Source organism: Hyla sarda, chromosome 2 (genome assembly GCF_029499605.1).
Source record: "Hyla sarda isolate aHylSar1 chromosome 2, aHylSar1.hap1, whole genome shotgun sequence".
Lineage (NCBI taxonomy): Eukaryota > Metazoa > Chordata > Amphibia > Anura > Hylidae > Hyla > Hyla sarda.
Genome location: NC_079190.1, coordinates 259,350,333 through 259,369,892, shown reverse-complemented (window position 1 = coordinate 259,369,892; position 19,560 = coordinate 259,350,333). Strand labels below are relative to the sequence as shown.

Below are 19,560 nucleotides of genomic sequence, written 5' to 3'. Positions count from 1 at the left end.
ACGAGGCGGTTTCTCTCTCCGGCTCCTCTCTCCTCTGGTCCTCTGCAATCCGTTCCTGTGCCTCCCACCGTGGAGGCTATGCAAGTTGACCGGTCTCGCTTGACACATCAAGAGAGGACACGACGCCGCATGGAGAATCTTTGCCTGTACTGTGCCGGTACCGAACATTTCTTGAAGGATTGTCCTATCCGTCCTCCCCGTCAGGAAAGACGTACGCTGACTCCGCACAAAGGTGAGACAGTTCTTGATGTCAACTCTGCTTCTCCACGCCTTACTGTGCCTGTGCGGATATCTTCTTCTACCTTCTCCTTCTCTGCTATGGCCTTCTTTGATTCCGGATCTGCAGGAAATTTTATTTTGGCCTCTCTCATCAACAAGTTCAACATCCCGGTGACCAGTCTCGCCAGACCCCTCTACATCAATTCTGTTAACAACGAAAGATTGGACTGTACCGTGCGTTACCGCACGGAACCTCTCCTAATGTGCATCGGACCCCATCACAAAAAAATTGAATTTTTGATCCTCTCTAACTGCACTTCAGAAATTCTTCTTGGATTACCGTGGCTTCAACGCCATTCCCCAACCCTTGATTGGTCCACAGGACAAATCAAGAACTGGGGTACTTCTTGTCACAAGGACTGTCTTAAACCGGTTCCCAGTACTCACAGTCGTGACCCTGTGGTTCCCCCGGTATCTTGTCTTCCTAAGGCCTATCTGGACTATGCCGATGTTTTTTGCAAAAAACAAGCAGAGACTTTGCCTCCTCACAGGCCTTATGACTGTCCTATTGACCTCCTCCCGGGTACTACTCCACCCCGGGGCAGAATCTATCCTCTGTCTGCTCCAGAAACCCAAGCCATGTCGGAGTACATCCAGGAGAATTTAAAAAAGGGGTTTATCCGCAAGTCCTCCTCTCCTGCCGCAGCTGGATTTTTTTTTGTGTCCAAAAAAGATGGCTCCCTACGTCCTTGCATTGATTACCGCGGACTTAATAAAATCACGGTAAAAAACCGCTACCCCTTACCTCTTATCTCGGAACTCTTTGATCGCCTACAAGGCGCCCACATCTTTACCAAGCTGGACTTAAGAGGTGCTTACAATCTCATCCGCATCAGGGAGGGGGACGAATGGAAGACTGCATTTAACACCAGAGATGGACACTTTGAGTATCTGGTCATGCCCTTTGGCCTGTGCAACGCCCCTGCCGTCTTCCAAGACTTTGTTAATGACATTTTTCGTGATCTCCTATATACCTGTGTTGTGGTTTACCTGGACGATATTCAGATTTTTTCTGCCAACTTAGAAGAACACCGCCAGCATGTCCGCATGGTTCTTCAGAGACTTCGGGACAATCAACTTTATGCCAAAATGGAAAAATGTCTCTTTGAATGTCAATCTCTTCCTTTCCTAGAATACTTGGTCTCTGGCCAGGGACTACAAATGGACCCAGATAAACTATCTGCCGTGTTAGATTGGCCACGCCCCTCTGGACTCCGTGCTATCCAACGTTTTTTGGGGTTCGCCAATTATTACAGACAATTCATTCCACACTTCTCCACTATTGTGGCCCCTATCGTGGCTCTAACCAAGAAAAATGCCAATCCTAAGTCCTGGTCTCCCCAAGCGGAAGACGCATTTAAACATCTCAAGTCTGCCTTTTCTTCTGCTCCCGTGCTCTCCAGACCTGACCCATCTAAACCCTTCCTATTGGAGGTAGATGCCTGCTCAGTGGGAGCTGGAGCAGTTCTTCTACAAAAAAATTCTTCCGGGCATGCTGTTACTTGTGGTTTTTTTTTCTAGGACCTTCTCTCCGGCGGAGAAAAACTATTCCATTGGTGATCGAGAACTATTGGCCATTAAATTGGCGCTTGAGGAATGGAGGCACCTGCTGGAGGGATCAAAATATCCAGTTATTATATACACTGATCACAAGAATCTCTCCTATCTTCAGTCTGCCCAACGACTGAACCCTCGCCAGGCTAGGTGGTCGTTGTTCTTTGCCCGTTTTAACTTTGAAATCCATTTTCGCCCTGCTGACAAGAACATTAGGGCCGATGCCCTCTCTCGTTCTTCTGATGCCTCTGAAGTAGAGGCCTCTTCGCAACACATCATTCCTCCGGACTGTCTGATCTCCACTTCTCCAGCTTCCATCAGGCAAACTCCTCCAGGGAAGACCTTTGTTTCTCCACGCCAGCGTCTCGGGGTTCTCAAGTGGGGACACTCCTCCCACCTCGCAGGCCATGCGGGCATCAAAAATCCTTTCAACTCATCTCTCGATTTTATTGGTGGCCGACTCTGGAGACTGATGTTGTTAATTTTGTGCGGGCCTGTACTGTCTGTGCCCGGAATAAGACTCCTCGCCAGAAGCCTGCTGGTCTCCTTCATCCTCTGCCTGTTCCTGAACAGCCTTGGTCACAGATTGGTATGGACTTTATTACGGACTTGCCCTCATCCCGTGGCAACACAGTTGTTTAAACTTCTCTTCTTCTTATTGTTACGCCTAGCGCTCCGGGTCCCCGCTCCTCCCCGGAGCGCTCACGGCGTCTTTCTCCCTGCAGCGCCCCGGTCAGTCCCGCTGACCGGGAGCGCTGCACTGTCATGGCCGTCGGGGATGCGATTCGCACAGCTGGACGCGCCCGCTCGCGAATCGCATCCCAGGTCACTTACCCGTCCCGGTCCCCTGCTGTCATGTGCTGGCGCGCGCGGCTCCGCTCTCTAGGGCGCGCGCGCGCCAGCTCTCTGAGACTTAAAGGGCCAGTGCACCAATGATTGGTGCCTGGCCCAATTAGCTTAATTGGCTTCCACCTGCTCCCTGGCTATATCTGATCTCCTCCCTTGCACTCCCTTGCTGGATCTTGTTGCCTTGTGCCAGTGAAAGCGTTTAGTGTGTCCAAAGCCTGTGTTACCTGAACTTCTGCTATCCATCCTGACTACGAACCTTGCCGCCTGCCCCCGACCTTCTGCTACGTCTGACCTTGCCTCTGCCTAGTCCTTCTGTCCCACGCCTTCTCAGCAGTCAGCGAGGTTGAGCCGTTGCTAGTGGATACGACCTGGTTGCTACTGCCGCAGCAAGACCATCCCGCTTTGCGGCGGGCTCTGGTGAAGACCAGTAGCCTCTTAGAACCGGTCCACTAGCACGGTCCACGCCAATCCCTCGCTGACACAGCGGATCCACAACCCGTAAGCCGAATCGTGACACTTATCATCCCCAATCCAATGGGCAAGTGGAAAGAATTAATCAGGTCCTGGGTGACTATTTACGGCATTTTGTTTCCTCCCGCCAGGATGACTGGGCAGATCTTCTACCATGGGCCGAATTCTCATACAACTTCAGAGTCTCCGAATCTTCTGCTAAATCCCCATTTTTCGTGGTGTACGGCCGTCACCCTCTTCCTCCCCTCCCCACTCCCTTGCCCTCTGGTTTGCCCGCTGTGGATGAAGTGACTCGTGATCTTTCCACCATATGGAAAGAGACCCAAAATTCTCTTTTACAGGCTTCATCCCGGATGAAAAATTTTGCTGATAAAAAAAGAAGAACTCCCCCCATTTTTGCTCCCGGAGACAAGGTATGGCTCTCCGCTAAGTATGTCCGCTTTCGTGTCCCCAGTTACAAACTGGGACCACGCTATCTTGGTCCTTTCAAAATCTTGTGCCAGATTAACCCTGTCTCTTACAAACTCCTTCTTCCTCCTTCTCTCCATATTCCCAATGCCTTCCATGTTTCTCTCCTTAAACCACTCATCCTTAACCGCTTCTCTCCCAAAGTTGTTTCTTCTACTCCTGTTTCCGGTTCGTCTGACGTCTTCTCTGTGAAGGAGATTCTAGCCTCCAAGATTGTCAGAGGTAAAAAAAAATTTTGGGGTGGATTGGGAGAACTGTGGCCCAGAGGAGAGATCTTGGGAGCCTGAGGACAACATCCTAGACAAAAGTCTTATCCTCAGGTTCTCAGGATCTAAGAAGAGGGGGAGACCCAAGGGGGGGGGTTACTGTTACGCCGAGCGCTCCGGGTCCCCGCTCCTCCCCGGAGCGCTCGCAGCATCCTCTCATTCGCAGCGCCCCGGTCAGACCTGCTGACCGGGTGCGCTGCAATATCACTCCCAGCCGGGATGCGATTCGCGACGCGGGAGGCGCCCGCTCGCGATGCGCGTCCCGGCTCCCTACCTGACCCGTTCCCTGTCTGTCTTGTCCCGGCGCGCGCGGCCCCGCTCCTTAGGGCGCGCACGCGCCGGGTCTCTGCAATTTAAAGGGCCACTGCGCCACTGATTGGCGCAGCAGGCCTAATCAGTGTTATCACCTGTGCACTCCCTACTTATACCTCACTTCCCCTGCACTCCCTCACCGGATCTTGTTGCCATTGTGCCAGTGGGAGCACCCCAGCACCCCAATGATAATCCACCCCAACACCGTCTCCTATCTACAGAGTCCACCACGCACCACATCACCAAGATCCCCCGGACTCTGGGCAGATCGCCCGGCCGCGGGCATCTCAGTCTCGGTCCCAATCACGAAGTCCTGGCAGCGCCCCACTCAGGGTCCTGAAATCTCCTCAGATCCAACACCGCCACACTTGCTCAGGTAGAGGGGAGGGGGAGGGCAGAAGGAGGGAGGAGTGCAGACGTTTACTCACTCGCCTATGCCATGACAACCCCCATCCGGCTTTAGCCAACTGCCTTTGCTGTCTTGTGCATATTTTCTAATTCCCTCATATGCTAGTTCAGCTCCAATTGCACTTTAGTCTATTGTGACTCTTTGCATTTTTGTATTTTGTATGGTACTTCTGATACTACTAAATGTGGCAATCATATGTTCTTTCTCATATGTTTCACAAATAATTTTCACATCTGCATGTGTGCATGTTGTTCTTTTATTACTTTATATTTGAACTGCCTGTTCTCTAGTTATAATATTTGAAAAAATATAATTATTTCGAATAATAAAAAAAAAAAATTCTTTAGTGGGGCTTGGTATTTTATTTTTTTGTTTTGTTTATGCCATTCACCAAAAGGAAAAAATAAGTTATCTATATTAATAGTTTGGACAATTATGCACTCAGCGATACCAAATATGTTTAATTTTATTATGTTTACATAATCTGGAAAATATAAAAAAGGAGGGTGTTTTTATATGGAAGAGGTAAATTATTTATTAGATTTTTTTTACACTTTAATGAATAGCTTTTTAAACTATTGAGGGAATATAGCTAGGCATTATCACAGTGTCATGTCAAGATTAGACATATCATTTTTGTAGGTGTGTTATTGTTTCAGGTGCTAGTTGAATCTTTTTAGGTTATATAATTTCAATGCACTGTGTTGTACTTGTTATTGAGCATGATGGCATACAGTGGGCATGTGCCCGGAAGTTTTAGGTCCCTAGCAACATAGCATTCAATATGATTACTTCACCCCTTCTTCTGTGAGAACCAGGCAGGAAAGGGTTGCAGGCACAGTTCACACCCAGATGGAATTCCCTGGTAGGCGGACAGAAACTGTGGGAGTGCTGAAGTGCTGTGTGGTCACTGAGTGAGTCAGGAAGAAGCACCATGACATAGAAATAGCACATGTATAGAGGGGAACTGTAATGTTACCATGTACGGCTGGTTGGTGTGGACCCTCCTGTTAGTCAGCTGGATAGACGACAGTCATGCAGGTATTTATTTTATTAAGTATATTTGATGTAATATAAGACAAACAACAGTATGTTAAGAAAAAATGATACACAAGTGAATATTAATATTTCACCGAATTAACGGCAGTCCTATGTAAAAGCGATTGCACAATGTGTTATTAGGATGATTTAACAAATAAATAGGGGACAAGGATCAGTGAAGGGACAGATATTGTGTACGCTATTACCTGGCTCTTATGTATGCATTATATGGTTTCCTGTAGCTTGTTGTTTTTCTACAGTCTTTGGTGGAAGGGAACACCTGAGGCTGCCATGGAGTCACACAAAAGAATGTCATGACAGAGAAAGATCTGTCTGCCCTAATAGCCGATATAATGTTAGATAATTCATGAATCTTATTTCCTAGCTACTTACTTTGTATATGCATAAAATCCATATGACATAAGAAGTGTCGTCTTTATCACAGCACGGAGGCATGGGAGCTGACACAGAGGCTGTCACGTCACTTCAGGCAGCGCTCCTATCATTGGACATTTTACCTGCCCATGACATAAAAGCCTCCGCAGCATACAGAAGTCCCACTAGAGTAAACCCCTTAAGGGTATGTTCACACGCGCGGATTTTCAGCGGATTTTACACTGCAGATCCGCTGGTGAAGGCCCGCTCTATGCTGGCTTTACATGTGCCTGCTCGTAGTGGCAATACGCCGCTACCAGCGGGCACACTGCGATGTGCGAGTTGCAGTATACTTGCACATGGCGGGAGCTCTCTGCCTAGCTCAGAGCAGGGAGAGCGGCCCCGATGTGTGAGTACGCCGCGCACATTGCTGCAGTGTGTCTGCTCGTAGCGTATTGCCGCTACCAGCAGGCACATGTAAAGCCAGCATAGAGCGGGGCCTTCATGAGGGGATCTGCAAAAATCCGCGCGTGTGAACGTACCCTAAGGGAGCAACAACTTTTCAATTTTGCATTTTTTTCTTGCCATAACTCTTTCAGTTTTTCACCTACAAACCCATATGAGGGCTTGTTTTATGCAGGACCAATTTTACTTTGTGAGAACATCAAAAATAAATCTAAGGTGAAAACAAAAATAAATTATTTAAAAGAAAATGCAGTTTTGCAACCTTTGGGGATTTTGTTTCGATGTAGTTCATTTTACGATAAAATTTATATACTGTATGTTTTGTTTTATTTCACTGCTTTTAAAAAAAAGAAAACTTTTTGAAAGAAAATAAGTATGCTGAAAATTGCCCTATTCTGGCCCCTCTAACTTTTTCATTAATCTGTATATAAGCCTGCATGAGAGCGAATTTTTCGTGCAGTGGTCTGTAGTTTCTATTGGTACCATTTTTGCTTTGATTGGATTTTCCAATAATTTTTTATTATTTTATTTTTTTGTATATAAACTAAACAAAAATCATGTTTTTACTTTTACAATGTTCACTGGTGTGGGACCATGAACATTATATTTTAATAGTTTGGACAATTCTTCAAACGGTGATACCAAATATGTTTATTTATGAAATGGGGGTGTTTTAGAGGGAAACCAACAGCAGGTAAATAGTGCAGGTGACCCTGTTTCCAACGCTTCTTACTGGGTAAAAATCGGTGCAGCTGTTGATAAGATATTCATCTTATTGCTAGAATAAAGGCGCGCTGCTGCTGTATAATTCCACCCAATTCAATCGATAACTCAGCGCCCTTCATGAACATGAGGAGTTAGTGGGAAGTATATTTATTAAGGAGGGGGAGTTTTCAGCTAAAGGGGCGGGGTTATCAACAAAGAGGGCAGGAGAAAACAATGCACATAGCAGCCGCCACCTCCATTGCTGATAAGAAGAAAATGCCATATTAGCGTTAAGATGACTCCTGAACCGCTACACCCATTTTCACCCGGTAACAAGTGTTATAAACAGGGTCACTTGCACTATCTACCTGTATATTCAGGTTAGTGTGGGAGACCCTGCTGTCAGTTTTCCTTTAAATGATTTTTAAGAGGAGGGGCTTATTTAGATTAAAAGAAACCGTTATTATTGATTGCACTTTTTATTAATATGTCATAGGTTTAGCAACAATTTTTCAAAATGAATGAAATGAGAAAAATGAGAAAATTTAGAGAGCTGAAAATCATCCCATTTTAACAACTGAACCCCTTAACCCCAACACTGTGTATGTATGGCGCTGCAGCGAGTAACTTTGCACACAGCCCCTCAAATTTTTGTTGCAGCGGAAGTTAGCGATCATGCTGATGTCTGTCATTAACCCTATGGATGCCATGGTCAGCGAAAATCACTGCATCTTTAGTGAAAACAAAGGTGTCGGGGGGTTTGAGTGGGCTCATAAGAGCCCGCAGTGCAATTGCAATGGTCCGATGAGTGCAAATTGCCACTGGAGGTCTCTTACCAGTCTCCGGCATGCAGAATGGCCGATCTTTTTATACTGCTCACAACATAGTATTGAACAGTACATAGCTGTCTAATGATTGCATATAATAGCCCCCCCATTGGGACCAGAAAGTGTAAAATATATTTACAAAAAACGTATAGTGTGTATATAGATACGGTATATATATATATATATATATATATATAAACACCCCTAAGACAAATATGTATCAGCCCCTTTCCCCATAAAAAAAAAAAACACCAACAACATATTTTGTATGTGCGAAAATGTTGAAACTTTTTATATATGTTAATGATCCTGCACGGTAAAAAGGGTGTATACGCCAGAATTGCTGATCTTTGGTCACATTATATGTCAGGGAAAAAATGAATAAAAAACAAACAAAAAGTTTAATAAAAATGCCACAAATCAATGCTTCATATTACAGGGCTCATATATTACATAAATGAGCCTTCATAAAGCCCTGTGTACATAGAAATAAAAAAGACACAGGGGTCAGAATAGGGCCATGTTCACATGGTTGAAAATGGGAGTAGTGTTTGCCTGTAAAATACAAGCGGACATTCCATACATTTGCTTGATTCGGCAGCACTAGGACCGCTCGGAATCCACACGGTTGAACGGTTCAATGTTTCTGCAGCTGCAGGAATCAGGATTTCTGCGGCAGATATTTCGCCGTGTGCACAGTGCAAGAGAATCCTACTGAAATCAATGGGACTCTGCTGCAGCGGAATTTCCACTTGTTTAAAGGTAAAATAATAGAAAAGCATATAAACATGGGTGTTGTTGTCATTGTATTGCCCTAGAGAATAAAGATTGCATGTCAGTTTTACTATAAAGCGCACTATATAAAAAAGAACCCCCCCTGCCCTGAAAATTATCAAAATTTAATTTTTTTCCCCTTCCCCGCACATTTTATGGTAAAATAAAATATATCATTGCAAAGTACAATTGGTCCTGCACAACACAGGCCATCATTTGGGTCTGTGGTTGGAAAAATAAGAGAGTTGTGTCTCTTAAAAGGAGAGGAGGTCTATTATTTTTGTGTATGCCTGAAAAGGGATTTCCACAGCATTTTCCACAATGTGTACAGCGCAGAATCCCGTTTAAATCAATGGCACTCTGCTGTAGTCGAATGTCCACCATGGGAACATACACTCAGGCCTTCAGGTGTTCAGCATCAATTTTTTTTTTGTCAGATAAACACAGTATACGTTGTGGCATTAACCTCTTCAGGACACCGGGCGTCCTTAAGGACGGGGGGCGTATGCAAACGCCCGTGGGAATTCCAGTCCCCGCCGCTAGCCGGTTGGGGACCAGACCGGGATGCCTGCTGAAGTCATTCAGCAGGCATCCCGGCACATCGCGCCCAGGGGGGTCCTGAGACACCCCCCCCCCATGTCGGCGATTGCAGAAAATCGCATGTCAATTCAGACATGCGATTTTCTGCTATTCCGGGCTGATCGGGTCTCTGGTGACCCGATCACACAGAAAATAGGGATGATCCGAGCTGTCAGTGACAGCCCCGATCATCCTGAGGGCTAGGAGCGAGGTCGCAGTGCTGCAATCTCCTCCTATCCCCTGCCATTGGTCAGAACTGATTCTGACCAATGGCAGTGCAGGACAGTGGGTTGCCATGGCAACCCCCCCATTCTGCCCACCCCTGGATGCCATGGGGAACGTGGGGAGAAGATGGAGGCCGGTACCTGGAGGAGAAGATGCCTGGGGACCCTTGATCATCCCTGGAGACAGGCACAGGTAGGGAAACGACGGTGGGGGGGATGGGGGGGGAGTGAAAGTGAAAGTAAAATGATCTTTACTGTGCCAACCACTAGGAGGGCCAAACTGCAACTCCCAGCATGCCCAGACAGCCAAAGGCTGTCTGGGCATGCTGGGAGTTGTAGTTTTGCAACATCTGGAGGGTCACAGTTTGGAGACCACTGTTACAGTGGTGCCCAAACGGAAGCCCTCCAGATGTTGCCAAACTACAACTCTCAGCATGCCTAGACTGCCCAGGCATGCTGGGAGTTGTAGTTCTGTAACATCTGTCCCTTCAGATTTAGCAATTTTCATGAAATTTTTGAAAATTGCTGCTCTACTTTGAAGCCCTCTAATTTCTTCAAAAAGCCAAAATATGTCCATTTTATGATGCCAACATAAAGTGGACATATTGTATTTGTGAATAAAAATAAAATTTATTGGAAATATCCATTTTCCTTAAGTAGAGAGCTTCAAAGTTAAAAAATTTCAAAATTTTAAAAATTTTCAGGAAATTTGGGGATTTTTCACCAAAAAAGGAAGCAAGTAATGCTGAAAATTTACCACCGAAATAAAGTAGAATATGTCACGAAAAAACAATCTCAGAATCAGAGTATTCGGTAAAAGCGTTTTCGAGTTATTAATTCGTAAAGCGACGGTGGTCAGAATTGCAAAAAAGGGCTCAGTCCTTAAGGTGAAAAAGGGCTGCGTCCTTAAGGGACTTATACCAACTTCTACCCTAGAATCTGATCGCAGGGGGTCCAAATATTGGGACCCCCCACGATCTCCTGTATGAGGCCCCGACCAACACGCCCCCTCCATGTATCTCTATAGGAGAGGCGGAGAGGCAGTGTTTGTGCATCCCTGAATCTCCAATAGAGGTTAATGAGGGGTGAAAGAAGGGTGTGTCTGTCGACCTCTTGAGGTTGACGACACGAGCATTAGCCGCATAGTGCTGCGGCAGTCCCGGGGCCCCATATAGGAGATCGTGAGGGGTACCAGTGGTCAGACACTTAGCCCCTATCATGCGGATAAGTTGTCTATGGCTGCAGTACTCCTTAACCCCTTGCCACAAAACACCGTGTTTATACGGTGCTGCAGCACGGGAGGGTTATGAAGTGAGCTCACACCCGTTCCGGCAGATGTCCGGCATTAACTCTTTAGACGCGGCGATCAAAATTGATCCCACGTCTAAAGTGAAAGTGAAAGCTTCCCGGCTGCTCAGTCGGGCTGATCGGGAAAATCGCGATGTCCCGATAAGATAGAACGCAACAGGAGGGTGCCTTACCTGCCTCCTGCGCATCCAATCGGCGATTGATTGCTCCAAGCCTGAAATACAGGCTTGAGCAATCAACCGCCGATAACACTGATCAATGCCTTGCAATGCAATGGCAGTGATCAGTGAATGAATCAATGTACTGCATGTTATAGTCCCCTATGGGGGCTATAACATTGCAAAAAAAAAGTTAAAAAAAAGTTTTAAAAAAAAGTTAATAAAGAGGATTTAACCCCTTCCCTAATAAAAGTTTGAATCACCCCCCTTTTCCCATAAAAAAAACCTGTGTAAATAAAAATAAACATATGTGATATCGCCGCATGCGTAAATGTCCGAACTATAAAAATATATTATTAATTAAATCACACGGTCAATGGCGTACGTGCAAAAAATTCCAAAGTCCCAAATAGCGTATTTTTGGTCACTTTTTATACCATAAAAAATTAATAAAAAGCAAACAAAAAGTCCGATCAAAACAAAAATGGAACCAATTCAAATTTCAGATCATGGTGCAAAAAATGAGCCCCAATACTGCCCCATATGTGGAAAAATAAAAAAGTTATAGGGGTCAGAAGATGACAATTTTAAACGTATAAATTTTCCTGCATGTAGTTATGATTTTTTATAATACAAAATCAAACCTATATAAGTAGGGTATCATTTTAATCATATGGACCTACAGAATAAAGATAATGTATCATTTTTACCGAAAAATGAACTGCGTAGAAACGGAAGCCCCCAAAAGTTACAAAATTGCATTTTTTCTTCCATTTTATCTCACAATGATTTTTTTTCCCCATTTCTTTGTAGATTTTTGGGTAAAATGACTGAAGTCATTACAAAGTAGAATTGGTGGCGCAAAAAATAAGCCATCATATGGATTTTTAGGTGCAAAATTGAAAGGGTTATGATTTTTAAAATGTAAGGAGGAAAAAACGAAAGTGCAAAAACGGAAAAACGCTATGTCCTTAAGGGCTTAAGTCCCAAGGAATACATAGTATTTACCATCAGTATACAGCACTGCGATTGCTTTGTAATTTTATTTCTAGCATCCAGGATTGTGATACGGTATCTGATTACTCTGCATACAAATAGCTATTTTTGTCGTTTACACTGATATAATTACTAAAACATATTTTCTTATTGTATCTGAAGCAATAAGGATAATATTCACTTCAACAGTAGAGATTTTGACTGCAGGCAAAGGGACATTACATTTTTTACACTGTATTTTGGTGTAAATTTATCGCAGATTTGTCACAATTGTGAAAATAGTCTACGACTTTTTGCTCATATGATTTTGACTAAACTGACTTAGGTTCACACTTTTGAATTTTCACTTTGCAGTGGTAAAAGATTTCTGACATGCAACTTTTGTAAAAAAAAAAAAAAATAATAATAAAATTGTAGATTTGCTGCATAGCCTTCAATAGCACCACAAACATATACCAGGTCAGACCTGGCTTACAAAACTTCCTGTAGAAAGTCACAGGTGGAAAAAAAATATATAGAAAAGTTGCAGTAAAGTCACTGAGGAGGAATCATACAAAGTGGTGCACTAGAAATGTGTACTAGCCCCATATTTATCACAGGCCCTGCCCCATTTAATAAATGTGGTGCACGTACACTCCAGCTACATCAGTAAAATCTGTGTATACCATTAGTGCACATGCACTAACATTATATTACATATATGTATTTTTATAGATTCATTTTTTGTGATAAATTTTTTGGACAACCACAAGAGTACAAGGTTTCATTCGTATCTATCTATAATTAAATATTGACATTATATTATTATTTCATAGATAATATCTAGCAATCTGTTCTTTATTTACTTTATTATTTCTCTTCTGCGTTCATACATTGAGGACTGACAACGTTTTAATCCGTGGGACACATTTATTCTTCCTATTATACACTCTACATAGTTATCGCTATACACTTTATATCACCTTTCTTGAGCAGAACTCTATTACTTCATTCATACTTAAATAAGCACTGTCAGATTCTGAAACTTTTTATATGTTGTACATCTTGGCAAAACATTAACCTATGTAATATACTTCATAAGAAAATCTTAGTTCATTTTTATAGAAATCCTGGGTTATAGAAATCATGGCTTTCTCCAAGCTGAAGCACAAGCATGAACAAAGTCCAGTACGTGAGAGTGGGCTAGCACTCTTCTGTGTCTGATAGGACAGGAGAGAGCACAGAGGGGTACTATCATATAATAGATAATAATAATATATAACGGCTGTATTATTATTATTTTTTTCATTATTGGCTGGAAAAACAGCTTTTTTTTTTTTTATTTATTTTTTTTGTTCTTGTTTTTTTTTTTTTTTTTACTGTCTGTGACCATGGCCTTAAAGGAGATCTCCAGTCTTGAAAAACGTATCCCCTAAGGATAGGGGATACGTTTCAGATCGTGGGGGGTCCGACTGCTGGAACCCCCCGCGATCTCCCGTAGGGGGCCCCGGCAGCCCGCGGGAAGGGGGCGTGTCGACCACTGCACGAAGTGGCGGCTAAAACTTCGGCAATCTCCAGCAATCTCTGGCTCTGCCATAGCGCTGTATTGAGGGGGCGTGTCGACCGCTGCTTCATGTGGTGATCAACACGTGCGCTCTCTGGCCAGCGAGTCGGGGCCGTGTACAGGAGATCACGGGGAGTCCCAGCGATCAGAACCCCACCACAATCTGAAACGTATCCCCTATCCTTAGGATAGGGGATACGTTTTTCATGACTGGACTACTCCTTTAAAGGGGTTATCCTCCATAAGGTGGTTTTTAGTAGTATGTACCTGACAGAACTGGGTATTTCCTGTTGAATTTCGTTCTCTAAACTACACATCCCATAGTTTCACAGTTTGTAAATATGAGGTCACTTTCCTCCCTCCAACACATCAGCCACCCCACCCATTGAAACAAACCTGTGATCCCTTCAATGCAATACACCATTGTTTTCTAATCAAGGAGTAGGACAGACTCCCTCTGATCACCTGACTAGTGATCTCAGGTCTCGACACACTGCAACCTGTGAAATCCCGAGACAGCAGTCATTTTGTATGCTGTTAAAAATAAATATTGGGGTGAAAATCACATAAGAATTGTGAGAAAACCGTCACACACAGGTATAGACACTATATTATGAACTACACTAACTTTACAGCCCCTGTAACTTTACAGCCCCTGTAGCAACAGTGAGAGATACCACTCACAGCGTTCTGTGTGGTCTCATGTGAGTTTTAAATGACAGTCATCAGCCACTTTGTTTCAATATGGGTGACATAAAATGAATGAATGGCACAAGAGGCAGCCGGCATGCATAGATAGTGAATCTTCAAACAGTTAATAGTTGTTACTAATTGTAGCCAGATCCTGCAGCAAGCGATAGTTGTATAACATGAGATACTTTTATGCTCACCGCTTTGCTGGTTAAGACAGGGACAGGTTCACTGCTCTGACATCTATCTGTGTGAAGCAGGTATCAGGTTCTCAGCAAGAGAGAACGTTGACTGGAGACTCGGCCAACTCCTAGGTTGGCGGCGTTTAGGTGGCGGTGGGTCCCAAATGTGGATGCTCCAGCGCTTCCACTGAAGGTGCCGGGCCGGTCCTTGTTGCGATTGAGCGTGCGCACGGGACAGCAGCACAGTTGCCAGTGATTACATTAATGACTGTTGGACAATCTTTTTGGATGTTTTCATTGCAGGATTATATGAATATTGGATTTTTTGCCATTTGCTGCTATAGACTATTTCTTATTTATTTTTATTTACATTGTAGGTGGTATTATTATTATAAATTTTTATATACATATTGTTTGCTTAACCATTTACAGTTATCATCATAATTACACAAGGGCCCTGTGTATTATTGGTATCACTGTATAGCTTTTTATTATATTAGAATAAATCAATTAATTATTATATATACACCTGTGTCCTCAAATCCTTGACCTTGAGCCCCAATAATCTTTCTGCTTAATAAGATTTGTAAATTGCTTCTATTTAAAAATCTTAATCCTTCCAGTACCTATCAGATGCTGTATGCTCTAGGAAGTTCTTTTTGTTTTGAATTTCTTTTCTCTCTGACCACAGTGCTCTCTGCTGACACCTTTGTCCGTGACATGAACTGTCCAGAGTAGGAGCAAATCCCCATAGCAAACCTATTCTGCCTATTTCCTGACATGGGCAAAGATGTCAGCAGAGATCACTGTGGTCAGGCAGAAAAGAAATTCAAAAAGAAAAGAATTTCCTCTGGAGCATACAGCAGCTGATAAGTAATGGGAGGATTACGATTTTTAAATAGAAGTAATATACAAATCTGTTTAACTTTCTGGTACCAGTTCATTTAACAAAAAATTGATTTCCACTGGAGTACCCCTTTAAACCATGGCATACATTTATGGGTAAATTATTTGGGTAAACATTAAAAAAATAAAGCCTGAATAATTTTTGAGCCCTGAAAGCCAGTTGTCTTCTAAGGGTTGGATGTGTGTGTCTTACCTTTCAAATATTTGACTGTATTTGCCCAAACAATAAATATAAAAAAAAGATTTCTAGTGTCACTTTTCTTAAGATTTTTTGGAATACCGTATAACACACTGTTGATTTTGGCATCATTTCACCTTCTGCTCCTTCTCTTGGGTAGGTGATACCGAATATGTGTGTTTTTCACTGTCTGGCACTAATACAGAGCATAAGATACAAGTTGTCTATTTTGACTCCAAGGTTTGCCAAGATTATGCAGTGAAAGCATAGTAAAATATTCTAAAAGTGACAATGTTACAAAAACATGTGGACATTTTAGTGTAGACTATACCATGCTTTTGAGTCAACAAATATAGTGTATAAGGTCAGAAAACAAATGAAATCTCAAAATCATAGTGGTAGCCAATGGCTGCACTGTGGGTCCGTCTTGAGGGTATTCTGATTATACTGGCAATGTTGCCCCAAAATAGTATTTCCTCACACAAATGTCTCATTTTGCACAAGCCAGTTTAAAATATTGTATGGCACTGATAAAACTGTTTCACATTCTACTGCTTATCATGGGTAAAGAGATGCCTTATATTATTTTTTGTGCATAGACTGCAGAGCTAAAAACGCAAGGATGTCATTTTGATAAGTATACATTTCCTAGAACAGTGTTATCTTAGCAGAAGCTTAATCAGACTGGAGTATTAATGTGGTGACACGGGGGTGCAAGGAATTCTTATCGCTTCGTGACACAAGGGAACCGTTAGATTATACACGCTCTGAGGTAGAGACAGCTTCTCCTGGGCCAGACACAGGGGTAAGAAACACACCGACATTAGGTTACAGATAACTGTCTTTTACTGAGCAGGTGTAGATGGTAGAACACACATAGTACGAAGCAGAGTAGAAGGGATGCAGTGTAACCATTGGGAGCTCTGTTGCCTTGCTGGGACTTATGGTGCTTTTCACCCACTTGTATGGACTTGAGATTTGAGACTTGAAGATATCCATAGCTGACTAGGGTTCTGACAAGGTCCAATTACTAACACCCCCAGGGCTTGACTCACCACTGTATGGAGAACTCTTGCAGAATAGCAGGGCTGACTTGATTTAGAGTTTTTGTTTAGGCCTCCCTCTGGATCCACCACACACATCTTACACCTCCTTTCCACACTGTACTCAGCACACTAGCTTGGAGCTAGACTGGAGCAACTCCTCCCCCCTACCCTATATACATGAGAATTTGGGTGTTCCCATTGGGCAGACAGGGTCACCTGATTACTAGTGATGAGCAGCAGAGGGCATATTCAAATTCACAATATTTATATGGACGAATATTCGTCCTATGTTCGCGAAATTCGCATATTAGCTATGTTTTTTTCTTTTTTTTTCATGCAAAAATTCGTAATGAAATTTGCATAGTGCGCATGCGCAATTATATCTCACCTAAAAGAAGGGAGGGATCAGTGTCCAGTCTGGAAGTGCCGATATTTGCATAAATATTCGCATAAAAAAAAAGAATATTCGGCATTACAAATATATATCACTATATTCTAAATATTTGCGAAATTGCAAAGTACCAATGTCTGCGGTAAAAATTTCAAATATTCACGCTCAATACTACTGATTACTACTGCATCTCTCAAAAGGTACAGTACATAAATAACACAATGGATAGCCTTTGGTGCTGGGACACCACATTAAAATTAAATTCTTATAACACTAGAAATCTTGCTTTTATTCATCTAGAGCAAGGGTAAAAAAAGGGTAAAAAAAAAAAAAATGCCAAGGGCCATTTGGATGTTTCTGCGATCATTTACAAACCCTTAAAATATTTGGTTAAAAATGTTAAATTTCATTACCCCTCACCCCTAATGTGATAGTGGCTGGAACTACAGGGTGGGCCATTTCTATGGATACACCTTAATAAAATGGGAATGGTTGGTGATATTAACTTCCTGTTTGTGGCACATTAGTATATGTGAGGGGGGAACCTTTCAAGATGGGTAGTGACCATGGCGGCCATTTTGAAGTCAGCTATTTTGAATCCAACTTTAGTTTTTTGAATAGGAAGAGGTTCATGTGACACATTAAACTTATTGGAATTTCACAAGAAAAACAATGATGTGCTTGGTTTTAATGTAACTTTATTCTTTCATGAGTTATTTACAAGTTTCTGACCACTTATAAAATGCGTTCAATGTGCTGCCCATTGTGTTGGATTGTCAATGCAACCCTCTTCTCCCACTCTTCACACACTGATAGCAACACCGCAGGAGAAATGCTAGTACAGGCTTCCCGTATCTGTAGTTTCCGGTGCTGCAGAATCGGTAAAACAAAAATTGGAACAGAACCCTCAGTTTACGCAAACGATTTTGTTCAGTGATGAGGCAAACTTTTATGTGAATGGTGAAGTTAACAGGAGGTTAGTGAAGCCAGACATGTTGCAATAAGCTGAAAACCTATATTCACACTGCAGTCTTAGATTTTCATGAGCTTTTCACACACTCAGAAAACAGTGGTTTGTGCCAGAGGAAGTGCCATTAACTGTATGCTTGCTGCAGTTGTCAGTACTGCATACGGCTATATAAAATAATGGTCAACTAAGTAAGGCTGGGTTCACACTACATTTTCTCCCATACAGGAGCGCATACGGCAGGGGGGAGCTAAAACCTTGCGCTCCCGTATGCCTTCGTATGCGCTCCCGTATGTAATTCATTTCAATGAGCCGGCCGGAGTGAAACGTTCGGTCCGGTCGGCTCATTTTTGCGCCGTATGCGCTTTTACGACCGGACCTCAAACCATGGTTGACCACAGTTTTAGGTCTGGGGGAAAAGCGCATACGGCGCAAAAATGAGCCGACCGAACGTTTCACTCCAGCCGGCTCATTGAAATGAATGATATACGGGAGCGCATATGAAGGCATACGGAAGTGCGAGGTTTTAGCTCCCCCCTGCCGTATGCGCTCCCGTATGGGAGAAAACGTAGTGTGAACCCAGCCTAATACATGGGCAGCCAAAATAATAGCCGCTGTTGGTTAGTGACTCCCTATACAGGCTCATAGACTGGGACATGTGGTGAACCCTGTGACTCCATTATGGAATAATAAATAAGGCATATGGACAAGGAATGTCCTCATGAGACAACCCTCCTATAAGTTGTTAATGTCAGCATTAATTCTGGGGCTTAAATGTTCTTATGAAATCTAAGAAATGCCAGAGGACATTGATCAAGAAGTAAATACTGATATAGAGAAGATATAAAATGTGATCAAGGTAGAAATAAAGATTGAAAAGGTTGTCCAGCATGCATGTTTTTTTTTTTTTTAAATAAATGCACAAAGCTGGGATGTATAAAAAAAAATTGCTCACCTGCCCAATCTCCCAGCATTTACCTTTATCATGGCCACCAGGTTTCTACTGCTCACCACTCTCAAAGCACAGGAAATGCCACTCAGCCACACATATTGACTACATTGGGGACCCTACTATTGAATAAGGAAATATGTCCAAAACTGATGGGTTAACACACCATAAGGGCATATTAAGATGAGGAGGAAAGCAAAAACAGAGCCCCACAGCATAAGTATATGGGTGGCAGAGTAGGGATGAGCGAATCAAAACTGACAAATTTCAGGAAAAATTCGTTTTGTAGCGAATGTGAATATCGACGCAATTTGATCACGCAAATCGCTTCATTAAACTCCATTTAATGTGGTCCAGGCATCTAAAATGGCAGATCCCCATGTGAGAACATGGGGCAAGGAATCCTAGGAAGGTGGGAGCAAGGGTCTCCGGGATGACCTTGAATCACATGCAGCATGCAGCCTATCTGCAGCCATCAGCCCCTGTGATGTCACAGCCCTATATAATCGGCAGCCATCTTGCGGCCAGCATTCTATTACAGAGACGGAGGGATAGACAGCAATGTGTCTTGCACAGAAAAGCATTTTTACAGCAGCAATTCACATCCCAGTCACACCAGCTTTCAATTGCAGAGAGGGACAGAGAGCA

General features: G+C 43.1%; 1 protein-coding gene across 3 annotated transcripts in view; it reads left to right on the top strand.

The window, feature by feature from the left end:
- Positions 1–5,527: 5,527 nt before the first annotated feature.
- The window catches only part of IFNLR1 (interferon lambda receptor 1), a 62,092-nt gene continuing 48,059 nt past the window's right edge, over positions 5,528–19,560 (top strand). For 2 of the 3 annotated variants that reach the window (XM_056557036.1, XM_056557035.1), the window contains exon 1: positions 5,528–5,649. Coding sequence is in view for 1 of the 3 variants with exons in the window: in XM_056557037.1 (XP_056413012.1) it covers positions 5,589–5,649 (61 nt within the window). In the remaining 2 variants the exon portion in view is untranslated. The remainder of the gene's footprint in view (positions 5,650–19,560) is intronic. The other variant, XM_056557037.1, reaches the window with a different exon arrangement.